Source organism: Mauremys reevesii, linkage group 1, assembly GCF_016161935.1.
Source record: "Mauremys reevesii isolate NIE-2019 linkage group 1, ASM1616193v1, whole genome shotgun sequence".
Taxonomy (NCBI): Eukaryota; Metazoa; Chordata; order Testudines; family Geoemydidae; genus Mauremys; species Mauremys reevesii.
Genome location: NC_052623.1, coordinates 259,522,505 through 259,540,117, shown reverse-complemented (window position 1 = coordinate 259,540,117; position 17,613 = coordinate 259,522,505). Strand labels below are relative to the sequence as shown.

General features: G+C 46.8%; 1 protein-coding gene across 8 annotated transcripts in view; it reads right to left on the bottom strand.

Moving 5' to 3' along the window:
• Window positions 1-17,613, bottom strand: part of TBXAS1 (thromboxane A synthase 1) — a 341,375-nt gene that overhangs the window by 255,712 nt on the left and 68,050 nt on the right. The window contains exon 2 of one of the 8 annotated variants that reach the window (XM_039489916.1): window positions 15,327-15,369. The exons of the other annotated variants lie outside the window; for them this stretch is intronic. Coding sequence (XP_039345850.1) covers window positions 15,327-15,369 — 43 coding nt within the window. The remainder of the gene's footprint in view (window positions 1-15,326; window positions 15,370-17,613) is intronic. 8 annotated transcript variants of the gene reach the window in all.

The following is a 17,613-nucleotide window of genomic DNA, read 5'->3' as shown; positions in this document are numbered from 1 at the left end:
GGCTTTTTATGTGAAAGGGGTCACCAGTACAAAAGTTTGAGAACCACTGCTGTAGATGATTTGTAGCCCCTGCTGGAATTCATACCTATTAAGGAGGCCCTAAGTGAGAAAAAATATGGAAAAACTGCCAAAGTCTTTAAAAATAAGTTTTATCTAATCTCAGATTACAATCACTAAAATGCCTCTATCATAATAATTGTACAGTTATTAAATTGTGTCACTACAGGGCAGAGTTAAGGTTGTTTGGGTGCCATTATCTGTATATTTCCATACTTTATCATGTTTGATTTTATTAAAGTGTAACCTTAACCCGGAATATCTTGAGGTTTGTAATGCTTGATTTTGGGATAATTACAACATCTCTGTAATGTCTTTTACCCTGAAATTACATTAACTCCATCTTAACGTATGTTTTAGTCTTGGAATAATATATAGTGTCTAGGGCACCAGAGTAGCTGCTCCGCATGCAACCATCATCAGGAAATGCTATTACATTAACAGCTTTGAATTGCACACAGAACAGGAATGAAGGAATAGTCAACGTACTCAGAATTTATTTTGGTTGGGGCAGTTCCCCATATGTTCAAATGGCAGAGAAAAACAAGGAGATTCTTAGATTTCTTTAAGAAACACAAAAAACTTTTTTTGGGGGGGGAGAAAAAACTGTGATGGTAGAAATTCAGACAAGGAGATGCGAGGGGGAAAGCAAATTCAGTCAAGGAAGAAACATACCAAATATACTTCAATACACCTCTACCCCGTTATAACGCAAACTGATATATCCAAATTCATGTTGTAACGCAGTAAAACAGCGCTCCGGGGGGCGGGGCTGCACGCTCCCACGGATCTAATCAAGTTTGATATAACGCGGTTTCACCTATAACGCGATAAGATTTTTTGGCTCCCAAGGACAGCGTTATATCGAGGTAGAGGTGTATTTGCAAACATACTCCAATATTTGCACATATAGTGTTATCAGCCCTAATAAAAATTTAATACCATATTTTAAAATTGTTAACAAAGTGGCAAACATCAGAAGGAACCAGAGACAAGAATAATTACAAGATCAATAAACAATTCAATAATTCCTAGAAGACATTCAAATGACTTTTGAGAGCAAGATGCCACCGTTGGGTATTGAGCACAAATCTTAAAAGACAGTTAACATGCCAAGTGAATTCTTGTAGGTTGGTAATGCTGATTTAAGCTGTCTGAAAATGTGAGTTTTCCTCCACAGATCAGAGTGCAAAAGAACAATAGGGAGAACAAAAGACACATACACAGCAAAGACAGAGGGGGAAATTAATAATAATAAATAATAATAATAATAATAATAAGTATGATAATTCTTCTGGCCTTTAAGAGATAATAAATTAATAAATAGAGGTGGCAATGCCCCATCAACCCCCCCCACTATGTGAGTATTAACGATACATCTTCTATCGTTTAGTGTAAACTGTTTATATCAGAAGATACTGTTCAAGAGTCAGTGACAAGGGAGGAGTATAAAAATATTGCTCAGGCATGCAGGAGTGAAATCAGGAAGGCCAAATCACAATTGGAGTTGCAACTAGCAAGGGATGTTAAGAATAACAAGAAGGGTTTTTACAGGCATGTTAGCAACAAGAAGGTGGCCAGGGAAAGTGTGAGCCCCTTACTGAATGGTGGAGACAACCTAGTGACAGAGGATGTGGAAAAAGATAATGTACTCAATGCTTTTTTTTGCCTCTGTCGTCACAAACAAGGTCAGCTCCCACACTACTGCACTGGACAGCACAGTATGGGGAGGAGGTGACTAGTGGTTCAGGACTATTTAGAAAAGCTGGACAAGCACAAGTCCATGAAGCCGGATGCACTGAATCCGAGGGTGCTAAAAGAGTTGGCTGATGTGATTGCAGAGCCATTGGCTATTATCTTTGAAAACTCATGGTGATCAGGGGAGGTCCTGGAGTGAATGGAAAAAGGCTAATGTCATGTCCATCTTTAAAAAAGGGAAGGAGGAGGATCCATGGAACTACAGGCCAGTCAGCCTCACCTCAGTCCCTGGAAAATCATGGAACAGGTCCTCAAGGAATCAATTTTGAAGCACTTCGAGGAGAGGAAAGTGATCAGGAACAGTCAGCATGGATTCACCAAGAACAAGTCACACCTGACTACCTTAATTGCCTTCTATGATGAGATAAATGGCTCTGTGGATGAAGGGAAAGCAGTGGACATATTATTCCTTGACTTTAGCAAAGCTTTTGATAGTCTCCCACAGTATTCTTGCCAGCAAGTTAAAGAAGCATGGGCTGGATGAATGGACTATAGGGTGGAGAGAAATCTGGCTAGATTGTCGGGCTCAATGCGTAGTGATCAATGGCTCCATGTCTAGTTGGCAACCGGTATCAAGAGAAGTGCTCCAAGGGTCGGTCCTGGGGCTGGTTTTGTTCAATATCTTCATTAATGATCTGGAGGACGGCATGGACTGCACCCTCAGCAAGTTTGCAGATGACACTAAACTGGGAGGAGTGGTCGATATGCTGGAGGGTAGGGATAGGATACAGAGGGACCTAGAAAAATTAGAGGATTGGGCCAAAAGAAACCTGATGAGGTTCAACAAGGACAAGTGCAGAATCCTGCACTTAGGATGGAAGAATCCCATGCACTGCTACAGACTAGGGACTGAATGGCTAGGCAGCGGTTCTGCAGAAAAGGACTTATGGGTTACAGTGGACGAGAAGCTAGATATGAGTCAACAATGTGCTCTTGGAATTTTGTATAAGTAGGAGCATTGCCAGCAGATCGAGGGACGTGATTATTCCTCTCTATTCGGCATTGGTGAGGCCTCATCTGGAGTACTGCATCCAGTTTTGGGCCTCACACTCAGGGGCAGCTCTAGACATTTTGCCGCCCTAAGCACGGAGGGTCTGCTGGTCCCGTGGCTTCGGCAGACGTCCTGCAGGCATGCCTGCGGGAGGTCTGCTGAAGCCACGGGACCAGTGGACCTTCTGCAGGCAAGCCGCCAAAGGCACCCTGCTGCCGCCCTAGCGGCGACCGGCAGAGTGCCCCCCGCGGCTTGCCGCCCCAGGCGCACGCTTGGAGCGCTGGTGCCTGGAGCTGCCCCTGCCCACACTACAGAAAGGATGTGGAAAAACTGGAAAGAGTCCAGCAGAGAGCAACAAAAATGATTAGGGGGCTGGAGCACATGATTTATGAGGAGAGGCTGAGGGAACTGGGATTATTTAGTCTGCAGAAGAGAAGAATGAGGGGGGATTTGATAGCCACTTTCAACTACCTGAAAGGGGGTTCCAAAGAGGATGGATCTAGACTGTTCTCAGTGGTACCAGATGACAGAACAAGGAGTAATGGTCTCAAGTTGCAGTGGGGGAGGTTTAGATTGGCTATTAGGAAAAACTTTTTCACTAGGAGAATGGTGAACACTGGAATGGGTTCCCTAGGGAGGTGGTGGAATCTCCTTCCTTAGAGGTTTTTAAGGTCAGGCTTGACAAAGCCCTGGCTGGGATGATTTAGTTGGGGACTGGTCCTGCTTTGAGCAGGGGGTTGGACTAGATGACCTCTATGATTAAATCATCATGGATTCTAATATAGCACTGAAATTATCCCACATTTCTCTGTCATTCTTTTTGTGTTTGAGCTCCTTTGAAGATGCAACGCATATCTGACAACATCTGAGAGCTATAAATAGCGATATTTAGAGAGAAAAATTGTGGTACACTTTTTAACTCCATTGAAACTTGGAACTAGAAGAGACTTTTTTGGAAGGCTGAGTGGGAAAACAGAAAATACTTTGCGGAAATAGGGCTTATCCCTAGTAAAGAGGTAAGTGTTATGATATGTCCCCCAGTTTATTTTACACACAGAGAGGTATCAGTACACACACACACACACACACACACACCCAGAGGCATCAGTAGCAATTGCATAGTTAGCAGGGATTCAAACTCTTTGTTATATATGAAAATTAAAGTGTGTGCTCCCCAAATTTACAGCACTTACTCTGAGTACAGAATTAATTGTCTGAGAATTTACATGTAAATCTGTTAATAAGTTTAGAAATTAAAATGAATTAAAATGGGTCATTTATGAAATTCTGAAACCAGGGTAAGATAGAGAGATGCAAGAAGCTAGGGAATTTGGAGGACAGGAAGGGGGTGGAAACTGTGATATACACTGACTGTTTTGCTTTGCTCTGACAAACCAAAGCAGCTGTAAACCCAGTTTAACTCGCCTGTATGCTCTGGCCACTTTGAATTGTTCCAGAATGGGTTAAAGCAGCCAAAGTGTACCGATGAAACTGGCCATAAAACTCTGCCATGTGGTGTGACAAAGTCAGGGGTGGAAACGATTTTTTAAAATGTATTGTGTCTTTAAAAATCAGTCAGATCTAATCTGGGTCCACAAACACTAAAATACCTTTATCCTAACTATATGGTTACCGCATCATGCCCTTGCAGGACAGAATTAAGGTTTCTGATAAAGGAGGTACTTTGAATTATAAAGCATAGTAAGGAAAAATAATCAGTAATCCCCCAAAAAGCATGGATTTCTTTCAAATGTAACTTTATCTATGAATGTATGGGGTTCTAAACACTTGATTTGGGGATAATTACAGCATCCCTTTAATGTATCTAAATTCTAAATTATGATATGTACTCAACTCCATTTTAACATAGTTTTGTGTCAGAATAGGACAGTCAGACAGACATATACACACACACACGTAATCTGCCAGTTTTAGGGACAAAGTATTTTCCAGCTACAAAGTTTACGTGACCAGTGTTCCTATTCCAGATGAATTACCTAGTGTTTTAATGATATACTAGGCAGGCAAGCACAAATGTATATACATTTATACCTCAAATATCTGCCAGCAATCGTCTTTTAATCCACACTGTTCTGGTCTACTGAACAATTCTCGCAACGCATGTTGTCATGAGGGAGCTGGCTGGCTCAAGAGATAGGTAATAATAAGACCGCAGGTTTGTCATAGTAATTTTTTTTAATATCACTGATGAGAAGCATCCAATTAAAAAAAGAAAGCCAATAACACTTGCACAATCAACAGGCATTATTGCTCCAGAGAGAAGCCCCATGGGAGACAGTAGGCCTGTATGGCAGACCCATACAATATTTCATCACTACTCTTAGGCCTGGTCTACACTAGGAGTTTGTGTCGAATTTAGCAGCGTTAATTCGATTTAACCGTGCAACCGTCCACACCAGGAAGCGAATTAGTCCGACCTAGACGGCTCTTTAGTTTGAATTCGGTACTCCACCCCGACGAGGGGAGTAGCGCTAAATTCGACATGGCTATGTCGAGTTACCCTATGTGTGGACGGAAATCGACCTTAGTAGCTCCGGGAGCTATCCCACAGTGCACCACTGTGTTGACGCTCTGGACAGCAGTCCGAGCTCAGATGTTCTGATCAGCCATACAGGAAAAGCCCCGGGAAAATTTGAATTCCTTTTCCTGTCTGGACAGTTTGAATCTCCATTCCTGGTTGGACATCGGGGCGAGCTCAGCAGCACTGGCAGCGATGCAGAGCTCTCCAGCAGAGGAGTCCATGCAATCTCAGAGTAGAAAGAGGGCCCCAGCATGGACTGACCGGGAAGTCTTGGATCTGATCGCTGTGTGGGGCGATGAGTTCTGTGCTGGAGCTGCGCTCCAAAAAACGGAATGCAAAGACCTACGAGAAGGTCTCCAAAGCCATGGCACTCAGAGGATACAGCCGGGATGCAACACAGTGCCGCGTGAAAATCAAGGACCTGAGACCAGGCTACCAAAAAATCAAAGCGTCAAACGGACACTCCGGAGCCCAGCCCCAGACATGCCGCTTCTACGAGGCACTGCATGCCATTCTCGGTGGGTCTGCCACCACTGCCCCACCAGTGACCGTGGACTCTGACGATGGGATAGTGTCGACGGGCAGTTTCTCGGCGATGTTCGCGGATGGGGAAGATGAGGAAGGGTTTGTGGAGGACGAGGCAGGCGACAGCGCTTACAATACTGCTTTCCCCGACAGCCAGGATCTCTTCATCAGCCTCACAGAGATCCCCTACCAACCCTCCCCGGCCGTTAACCCGGACTCTGAATCAGGGGAAGGATCAGTCGGTAAGTGCTATAAACATGTAAACATTTATTTTTTAAAAAACAGGAATAAAAACTATATGAAAAGAAGGTCAATACATATAGGGATAGAACAGAAATCCTCTTGGGAGAGTTCCACGAAGCTCTCGTAGAGGTACTCGAAAAGCCTCCGCAGGAGGTTCCTGGGGAGAGGTGCCTTATTGGGTGCTCCGTGGAAGCACACTCTTCCACGCCAGGCCATCCTGAGGTACAGTGGGAGCATTGCCTCGACGAGCATGGCAGCATAGGGCCCTGGTCTGTGCAGGGATTCACGCAGCATGCGCTCTCTGTCTCTCCTAGTGACCCGCCTCAGGGTGATCTCGCTCAGCGACTGCTGCATCTAATTAGGGGAATTACTGTAATGTTACTATTGTGAATGCTTGACTTTTCCTTTGCATAACAATGACCATCGTTTAACAGCCACGTGGTGGAGGCTGCAGAGGGAAAGCATACAGGGATCTTTCCCGTGGGCAGCCGCGAGGGTCTGGAACAGGGTCAGACTTTATGCTTTCCAGATTGCCTGCAGCAGGAGGGCACTGCTATCCATTAACTGTTAAGCAGCCTAAAGTCTACGGCTTACCATGCCTGGCTGCTACACAGATTCTGCTGTCCTGCCCCGCTTGTCTGATCTCCAGTGCAAGACCCCAGGCAATGAAAGCGAAGGCCGAAAATTCGAACTTGTCCTGAGAGCACGAGATAGGTGCCCTGTATGGTCTTGTTCACATAAACAGACTAGACTGTGTTCAGTGTTCGCAAACATGTATCTTTGCAAGGAAATCACTTCCTTTTTCCCATCACACAGCTGCGGCTCTTTCCCGAACTGCCCCGGCATCCCCCTCACAGAGGCTGGCACACATTAGGCGGCGAAAGAAAAAGACTCGGGACGAGATGTTTGCTGAACTGATGGCCTGCTCCAGAGCCGAGGCGGCCCAGCAGAGCCAGTGGAGGGAGACCCTCTCTCAGCAGCAGCGCTCACACAGCGAACGGGAGGACAGGTGGCGGCAGGAAGACCAGCAGGCGACTCAAACACTGCTTGGACTAATGAGGGAGCAAACGGACACGCTCCGGCGCCTTGTGGATGTTCTGTAGGACCGCAGGCAGGAGCAGAGAGCCCCCCTGAACTGTATCTGCAACCGCCCTCCCCCGCCACAAAGTCCTGTCCCCCCCCTCACCCAAAATCACAAGAAGGAGGGGCGCTAGGGGCCGTGAAAACTGTCACTCCACCCCAGCAGAGCGCTCATGTACCAAACAGCTCTCATTCCCTAAAGTATGAGAATTGCTTCCCTTCCTGGCTCACCCAATCCAAAATCCCAGTTTCATCCCCCAACTGTGTAGTTGAGTATTAAAAATAGTTTGCTGTTCATTACTGTTTCCATCATGTTACTTTGCAGAAGATTTTTTGTGAAGGGGAGATAGGGGTTTGTTAATTGCATAGGACAACCACCATTACCAGGGTACAGACATGGGGGCAGGATCAACAGCAGGTCACACACAGAGTGCAGTCACTAGGCACCCGGGTCACTCTGGGAGGTGTCTGCTGCCCCAGGTCAGTCTGGGAGGTGTATGCTGCCCCAGGGTCCGAGCGCCTGGCATCCACAAATGGCAAGGCAGGCTGCCCTTACCATGCCCTTCCACCCTAGCCATGAACCTCTCCGATGCCCTGAGCCCCAGCCAGAGCCATCATCCCCCTACACCTACTCACCCTTCCCACACCCCCCTCACCCCTTCCTGCAAACCCACCCCTTCCTGCACACCCTCCTGTAACCGTCCTCCCCCCAGAGACTGCTGTAGGAGCAGGAGCCTGTCAGTCCTCGAGTGTAGAAGCGGTCTGTACATCACTGCACACCATACCCACCACAGTCTGCGTCCCTGTTTGAACCCTTTAACGCGAAGTCGTTAGTAAAGAAAACTTTGTTAATTAAAAATGTTCCAATAACTTTATTTTTAAACGTCTGTTGGAAGGGGGGAAACCTGGTGAACGGGCTATGTAACTGCTGAAAAAAGTCAATAGTAACTGAAACAGGGGCAGGTTCAGCTTCTCTGTAAAGAGACTGGACAGTCATAGGTTACCCTGCTCTCTGAGGACCCTAGCTTTCAAAGCCTCCCGGATGCACAGCGCTTCCCACTGGGCTCTTCTAATCGCACGGGTGTCTGGCTGAGCGTAATCAGCAGCCAGGCGATTTGCCTCAACCTCCCATCCCGCCATAAAGGTCTCCCCCTTGCTCTCACAGAGATTGTGGAGCACACAGCAAGCTGCAATAACAATGGGGATATTGGTTTCGCTGAGATCCGAGCGAGTCAGTAAGCTCCTCCATCTCCCCTTGAGACGTCTGAAAGCACACTCCACCACCATTCTGCACTTGCTCAGCCGGTAGTTGAAGAGCTCCTTGTCACTGTCCAGGGCGCCTGTATAGGGCTTCATGAGCCAGGGCATTAGCGGGTAGGCTGGGTCCCCGAGGATCACTGTAGGCATCTCCACATCCCCAACACTTATTTTGTGGTCTGGGAAGAATCTACCTTCCTGCAGGCGTCTAAACAGACAAGAGTTCCTGAAAACACGCGCGTCATGAACCTTGCCCGGCCACCCGACGTAGATGTTTGTAAAACGTCCCCTATGGTCCACCAGTGCTTGCAGCACCATTGAAAAGTAGCCCTTTCGGTTAATATACTGGCTGGCCTGGTGGGCCGGTCCCAGGATAGGGATGTGAGTCCCATCTATAGCCCCACCACAGTTTGGGAATCCCATCGCGGCGAAGCCATCTATGACGACCTGGACGTTTCCCAGGGTCACTACCTTTGAGAGCAGTAGGTCGACGATTGCGTGGGCTACTTGCATCACAGCAACCCCCACGGTAGATTTGCCCACGCCAAAGTGGTTCGCTACTGACCGGTAGCTGTCTGGCGTTCCAAGTTTCCAGAGGGCTATGGCCACTCGCTTCTGCACACTCAGGGCTGCTCGCATCCGGGTGTCCTGGCGCTTCAGGGCAGGGGCCAGCAAGTCACACAGTTCAAGGAAAGTGCCCTTACGCATCCTGAAGTTTCGCAGCCACTGTGATTCATCCCAGACCTGCAGCACTATGCGGTCCCACCAGTCCGTGCTTGTTTCCCGGGCCCAGAATCGCCGTCCCATAGCATGAACGTGACCCATTGCCACCATGATCTCCGTGGCGCGGGATCCTGTGCTTTGTGAGAGGTCTGTGCCACTCTGACACTTCATGTCCTCACCGCGCTGCCGGAGCCTCCTCGCCCGATTTCTCAGCAGCTGACTGTGGAAGAGGTGGACGATAAGGTGCGAGGAGTTGACAACGGCCATAAGTGCAGCGATGATCGCAGCGGGCTCCATGCTCGCAGTGCTGTGGCATCCGCGCTGTCACTGACCAGAAAAGTGCGGTAACAGATTTCCCGCCGGCACTTTCAGGGAGGGAGGGCGGGAGTGACGGTTGAATGACGACAGTTACCCAAAACCACCCTCGACACATTTTTCCCCCAGCAGGCATTGGGGGCTCTACCCAGCATTCCAATGGGAAGCGGGGACTGCGGGAACTGTGGGATAGCTTCCCACAGTGCACCACTTCCAATGTCGACGCTTGCCCCGTTAGTGTGGACTCACAAAGTCGAATTAGTGTCCTTAGTGTGGATACACAAATTCGAATTCATAAGGTCGAATCCACAAATTCGACCTAAGTTAAATCGAACTTCTCTTGTTGTGTAGACATACCCTTAGACGATGGGTACTCAGAGTGCAGCCTCTTCCAACAGGGCTATGACTTTCAAAACAAATGTTAACATTCATGTCTGTGATAAATCTACAGTTTTAATAAACAATATTACCTCACTTACCTTGTTTGTCAACCATGCTGATTCACAGACTATCAGGGTTGGAAGGGACCTCAAGAAGGTCATCTAGTACAACCCTGTGCTCAAAGCAAGACCAATCCCCAGACAGATTTTTACCCCAAATGGCCCCCTCAAGGATTGAGCTCATAACCCTGGGTTTAGCAAGCCAATGTGCAAACTACTGAGCTATCCCTCCCCCCATCACCAATGTCATCTCAACAGGCAAATGTGATCCAGTTCTGAGGCAACCAAAAGCCATTACCGACTTGTGGCTGTTTGGTATCTTTGCAAAATGAGTTGGTGGCCTCAGTCCAGTTCCTAGGAGACAGGTGCCCTTAGAATCCCTGATAGCCATCTGAGCAGATGAGGCAATTGAAACACAAAGAGTTCCAGTGACTTGCTCAAGGCCATACAGCAAGTCTGTGTCAGAGCTACGAACTGCACCAGGCTCTCTGGAGTCTCAGTGTAGTGCCTTAACCACAAGACTACCCTACCTCTCACTCTGTAAGACTGTTAACATGGCACCTTTCACATGCATTAATCTCCTTTTCTTTCTTTTTTTTTTTAGTATACTCATTTGTGCCTGCCTATTGCAGGACCTACGGCAGAGCACGTTACTATTGGGGCTCTGAATGCCCCAGCATTAGTCAGGAAAGTTGATATTTGCATAAACTGAGGCTTCTTTTAAAAAACGTGATTTCCAGTGAGCAGGATAACATTTCATAAAGTTTTGTCGCCCCGTAATTACACGTCTTCATTTTGTAATTAGACATCTTAATGGCATAATTAAAAGGACATGAAGTTTCAGCTTAATTAGACATCCTAATTGTTATGCAAGTTCATATCCTAGTGATGCAACTCCATTTGCAAATGCACGACATGTGTTTCCACATACATCTCAACTATTTCTAAATGCCAATAAGAATAAACCTAGATAGGACTGGCTGCAGATGCAATGAGTTTAAATAGAGAAGGGGGCACTGCCCAGGGGCCTGATGATTATATCTATGCACTGCCCATGAAGAAAGTGGGTTTGATTCCCAGGCCTGTGGTCTATTATTCCTTGGGGACAGCAAGGATTTCCAACGCTGCAGAGGAACAGGGTTAAAGATCTTGTACTAAATTCCTCAACAACTGAGCATGCATGCAGCCACTTAAGGACAGATTATGCCAATAAGGCCTGGTCTAATGCTGGGAGACAGTGTGGTCTCACATCATAACCGGGGGAGCTCCAGGAGAGCAAAATTGCCTCAAGTGCCTCACATACCTTCTCAGTGCAACAAGCATTCCCTCTCTGCCGTCTGCTAGTTTTGGTGGCTGGAGCACAGGCAGGGAATGGAGCCAATGGCCCCAGCTCCCACTTCCCAGATTTTTGGGAGTATGGGCAAGGAGCAGTCTCGGTACATAGGAGAGCACAAGAACTGCAATTGTGGCTGGCCCCTGCATAAGCGCCATAAGTGGTAGTGCAGCAAGCCTCCTTGCATCACCCTTGCTTGTACACTTAGCACCAGTGCCGGCACTGACAGATTTGGGCAAGAGCCAAGTTATCACTGGACAGACAAAGGTGGGATGGTCTCAGAGTTCTACAGGGCTCCAAACTGCTTCCCCTTCTGATCCTCCTGCCACAGGTACAGGTGCAGAAGGGAGCTTGTTTCCTCCTCCCACCGCCAGCAGGAGACCCAGGGCTGACCCATGAGTTGCAGATCTCGCACAGGGCATGGGGCTCCAAGTAGCTACTTGTTTAGCTTTTGGTGCTCATTGCTACAGTACCCGAGTGCTTCACAAACATTAATATATATATCTTCACAAAATGTCTGTGAGGTGAGGGGATGGTTTGTTTTGTTTTTTTACACACAAATGGGGAGCTGAGGTATTATCCCTTTTTTACAAATTAAGATCAAAAGTATTTACTTTGCATCCGACGAAGTGGGTATTCACCCACGAAAGCTCATGCTCCAAAACGTCTGTTAGTCTATAAGGTGCCACAGGATTCTTTGCTGCTTTTACAGATCCAGACTAACACGGCTACCCCTCTGATACTGTTTTAAGGTGCCCAATTTGAGATGACTAGATTTTTCAGAGTGCTTATCACTGTATATGTTCAAAGCACCACTCCTATTGACTGCAGTTGCAACTGTGAAATCATTTCTGCAATTCAGACCCCAGGGTCTCAAGTTGGGCACCCCAAAAATGAGGAGCACACAATTAGTAGCCACCTGTGAAAGTCTGCTTAAAGTGACTTGCCAAGAATCACACAGGAACTCTGTGGCAGAGGCAGGGATAGAATCCAGTTCCCCAGGGCAGCACTCAATTGCCTTAACTGTGAGACCACGTTTTCTCTTCCTGCAATTCCCTGTCTCTTTCATTATGCATCTTCCAACTTCTGCAATCAAGGAAGGAGAGGTCCTACCGACTACAGTCTCCTTTACTACACAACCTTGATTCAGCCCCAGGGCAGGTCCATCCTGTGTACTCAATGAGGCAGGGGTCCAGTGAAAAAAATGGTATGTGATCACAGAACTAGAGACTGTATTATAATGCATATACTGTGACAAAGTTCCTCCTCTACCTTGGTGGGTCCTGCGCTTATTGGCAGATTTGCTCACCTCAGTGATCTTCCCCTCTGGTGGAACCCACAGTCTGGGTCAACTCCTCCTGTGTCTGATCAGGAGTTGGAAGGTTTGTGGGGATCCCGGGCCCATCCACTACTGCGGGTTCCAGCCCAGGGCTCTGTGGATTGCAGCTGTCTATAGTGCCTCCTGTAACAGCTGCATGACAGCTACAACTCCCTGGGCTACTTCCCCATGGCCTCCTCCAAACACCTTCTTTATCCTCACCACAAGCCCTTCCTCCTGGTGTCTGATAATGCTTGTACTCCTCAATCCTCCAGCAGTACACTTTCTCACTCTCAGCTCCTTGCACCTCTTGCTCCCAGCTCCTCACACACACCAAACTCACTGACTAACTGGGAGGCTTTTAACTAGTTCCAGCCAGCCCTTGATTGGCTTCAGGTGGCCCAATCAATGTAGCTATCTCCACTGCCTTCTAGAAAGATCTTAATTGGCCCCAGGTGTCTTGATTAACCTGGAGCAACTGCCATTTGGTTACCATGGTACTAGGGATTTGGTTAGCCTGGGGCTAACATACCTGTTCCTTACTACTTTACTGTAGCCATCTGGCCTTGCCCCATCACAATACACAACAATGAATTAAGATTGCACAGGCAAGCTTAATTCTGGCATTGCCTAACTTTTGCATGCTTGGTTTTACAACTTTAATAATCAACAAAGAGTCCTGTGGCACCTTATAGACTAACAAATGTATTGGAGCATAAGCTTTCGTGGGTGAATGCCCACTTCGTCAGATGCATGTAGTGGAAATTTCCAGAGGCAGGTATAAATATGCAGGCAAGAATTAGTCTAGAGATAACGAGGTTAGTTCAATCAGGGAGGATGAGGCCCTCTTCTAGCAGCTGAGGTGTGAACACCAAGGGAGGAGAAACTGCTTTTGTAGTTGGCTAGCCATTCACAGTCTTTGTTTAATCCTGATCTGATGGTGTCAAATTTGCAAATGAACTGAAGCTCTGCAGTTTCTCTTTGAAGTCTGGTCCTGAAGTTGTTTTTTTTTGCTGTAGGATGGCTACCTTTAAATCTGCTATTGTGTGTCCAGGGAGGTCAAAGTGTTCTCCTACAGGTTTTTGTATATTGCCATTCCTAATATCTGATTTGTGTCCATTTATCCTTTTACATAGGGACTGTCTAGTTTGGCCGATGTACATAGCAGAGGGGCATTGCTAGCATATGATGGCGTATATAACAATTGTGAACATGCAGGTGAATGAACCAGTGATGTTGTAGCTGATCTGGTTAGGTCCTGTGATGGTATCGCTGGTGTAGATATGTGGGCAGAGTTGGCATCAAGGTTTGTTGCATGAATTGGTTCCTGAGTTAGAGTTACTATGGTGCGGTGTGTGGTTGCTGGTGAGAATATGCTTAAGGTTGGCGGGTTGTCTGTGGGTGAGGACTGACCTGCCTCCCAAGGTCTGTGAAAGCAAGGGATCATTGTCCAGGATGGGTTGTAGCTCACTGATGATGCATTGGAGAGGTTTAAGCTGAGGACTGTAAGTGATGGCCAGTGGAGTTCTGTTGGTTTCTTTCCTGGGCTTGTCTTGCAGCAGGAGGCTTCTGGGTACACATCTGGCTTTGTTGATTTGTTTCCTTATTTCCTCGTGTGGGTATTGTAGTTTAGAGAATGTTTGGTGAAGATTTTGTAGGTGTTGGTCTCTGTCCGAGGGGTTGGAGCAAATGCGGTTGTACCTCAGCGCTTGGCTGTAGACGATGGATCGTGTGGTGTGTCCGGGTCGGAAGGTGGAAGCATGAAGCTAGGCATAGCCGTCGGTGGGTTTTCCATATAGGTTGGTGTTAACGTGACCGTCACTTATTTGTACTGTGGTGTCTAGTCTAACTCATTTCCAAGAAATGATCTCAAGAATTTGTTAATATAGGCAAAACATATTTTCCCCTGGCTTTGTTGTAAGTGAGAACTGAACTATTTTAATGGGTTTTTTTGTTTTGTTTTTTTAAACTTAGCCTGAGAGACATCTGGCATGGAAAATTTCAGCCCAACTGGTTAAAATCTGGCAAAGCTATATACAACTAAAAACAGGGTCTTATAATCGGAAGTGTTGTGCTACCTTAATCATAGGTGGTGCTACCAGCCCCACGTACAATAAAATACTTCTGGTTTAAAAAAAAATTGCCTCCTAGACTGAGAACTTGTATGTCTAATTTCAGCCCATAGCTAATTATTATATCTGAGTTATAATCTATTATAATAGGGGGTGACAATGGCAACACTGAGACCCTTAATTATAGGAATGCTACCATAATACCGTACATACCAGACAGCATATCACAACCTGAAATCAGTACTGAAGAGCTCTGCAGTTCCCAGAGCTTGAAAGCTGCCGTAAGGCTTCAGAGATTCCTCATCATTCCACTCCCACCCTTCATTTCCTCATTCCATGGCTTACTTTCCACTCCAAGTTTTCTCTTTTCAAATTATTAAAATACAGAGATTTATTTCCCATAAACAGTCACTCTCCTGGGTTGGCCTTATTTCACCGAGATTGCAATGGAGGCACTAATGCTCCTGGAAGAGTAATTCTGTACGCTGGTGGGCTGTTGAACCAACAGTAATGGCATGGGAAGAGGGAAAGAATGTAAGAGCTGCCACTAGTGTACAGCATGCAGAGTTGTAGCCGTGCTGGTCCCAGGATATTAGACAGACAAGCTGAGTGAAGGAATATCTTTTATTGCAGCAACTTCTGTTGGTGAAAGAGATAAGCTTTCAAGCTTACACAATGCTCTTCTCCAGGGTACACCAACATTCTCTGAAGCAATCTGCAGTAACAAAAAAAAATATAGCACCATCTGGTGGCCAGCTTGGGGGCCCACAGGGATAAACTGCCAAACATAAAAATGAAGTTTCAGTCCGGGATGCTGTGGTTTGCTGCGCAGGTTAACATACATTGGGAGCAGGCTGCAGCCAGGGGGTCCTAAGCTCCAATAGTGAATACAGCAAAGCATGCTGGGTAATGAGGACAAACATTAGAAGAGACTGGACGAGAGGGCACCGCCACCCACAGTACTCCTGTCGTGATAGGTACCCATGGAGGGAGAGTGGGGGGCTGGACGGATGGAAACAAAGCTGGTGAGAAGATGCAGATTTACCCCCGCTCCCTTGTTTCCTATGCCCAGTATTCATGACTTGATCTGGTATCCTCTCTGGCTGAGAAGGGCTAAGTCTGTAGGGAGGAGCAGCAGTGTTGGACAGGGGTCCTCAAATTTTGTCATGCTATGAACAGAGAGATTGCTTCATGGGCCATCTCCTCTCCCATTTGCAGTCACATGGGCCGCTTCCTCTCCCTATGCAATTCCTTAAATGGACAAGGAAGATCAAGAAAGTATTCTTATAATTGTTTAATGTGCTTTAGCAGCCAGAAACAAAGAGGAGTAGCCATCATCATGTGACCAGCCAGCTCTCTGTGGGCCACTAATAAAGGACTGCTAGTGACAACAAGTTTGAGAACCACTGCCAAAGAGAACATAGCTGAACAGCTGCTATGTGAGGAGGGGCAGGAACTAGAATTTGTGAAGGATTGGGCCAAAGAATAACAGTAAACAAGTTAAACTTTAAAGGAGATGGCATTAACCTGAAATATAGACAAAATGAGTTAAAAATACTTTCAAGTGTTGCCGAATCCCTGTGCCAGATTTCTTGCTATTTTACAATCCAATTTCCCTATTTCTAAAAAAACATTTTTTGCTTCCCCTGCTGCTGTGTGAAAGACTCGCTCAAAACAACAGGGAAAATGACTGACTATACAAAAGTACAAATGGGAATCAATGAAACTGAATATATATAAAGTGTCAGACTTCACAGGAAACTATTGAAAAATAGAGACTCCCTCCTCCCCCTTTAATCGCTATAAATTACAGTAACATTAGGCATCACTTGCAACAACAATAGGTTAAAAGTGTTCAAACAGAAGCATAATTTTGAAGTTGATGTGTCCCTTTAACAGCCCCTCTCTTGACTGACTGTTATAAAAAGGTGCCTGCAGCACAGGACCAATATATCTCATCGATCAGCTGCACTGAAGACCATTATGTTCATTCCTCCAGTGCACAGAAAAATTCCATCCTTTAATTTTTTAAAAAAAATCTTTTTAAAAAAACCTCTTGTTCGACAGATAGTCACCATGTCCAGGCTGACATGGAAACAGCTTTCCTGTAACAGAGTCTGTTTTTCATTATTCTGTGTCATATCACATGACAGCTTCCTCTTCAGATCATTCATCTGGATGTTCCATACTGTACACAGCAACGGTCCCCTTTTTCTGTGAAATGGTTTTGCACATGACAGGAAAAGCTAATTTTAATGAAGCAGCTCCACTCCTGCCTCTGTCTTGTTCTTTCTTGCGCTGTTTGACAGGCTATTGAATGTGGCTTATAATGCATTGCTCTCTAATAATACAAGCAAGTCAATTATTGCTGTCTGTCCCTTTGGCACCAGTTTTTCTCTACATTAGATGTGCAGTTCTGCACTTAATGTACTGTACCTATGTGACGGGGACCCCGGGGTACAACTTGGAACTGTGGGACCACTGTGCCTCCTTTAACTCTCTAGCCTGGGCTGTCTCTCACAAAACTGTGCCGTGACAGGCGGTAACACCCCTTTGGGCACTGTGATCACTCAGCCATCAACATGTGGGGCCCCGCACCCAGCTGTATGACATGAATGCCCCCTGAGCCACTCATGAATCATACAGAGAAAGGCACCAGTCAATCACCCCATCACTGCCCCCCAGAGCACACCCCCCGGAGGACTCAGGAGGAGCAGTGGCAGCTGCGCAGCCAGCGGCCGGAGAGAAGTGGTGGTTTCCCCTTCAAAGCTCCACTTCTCTCCAGCCACTGGCTGCACGGCTGCCCCTGCTCGCTGGGCCGCATTCCGAAAGGGGCTTTAGAGCTGCAGGCCAGGGACCCAGGGCCCCCTTAGCCCAGGGCCCTGCAGCCCCTAAAGCCCCTGCATTCCGGGTGGCCCTGCCTGCCCTGGGGGGGGCAGCTTCCCCACTTGCTCGCTCG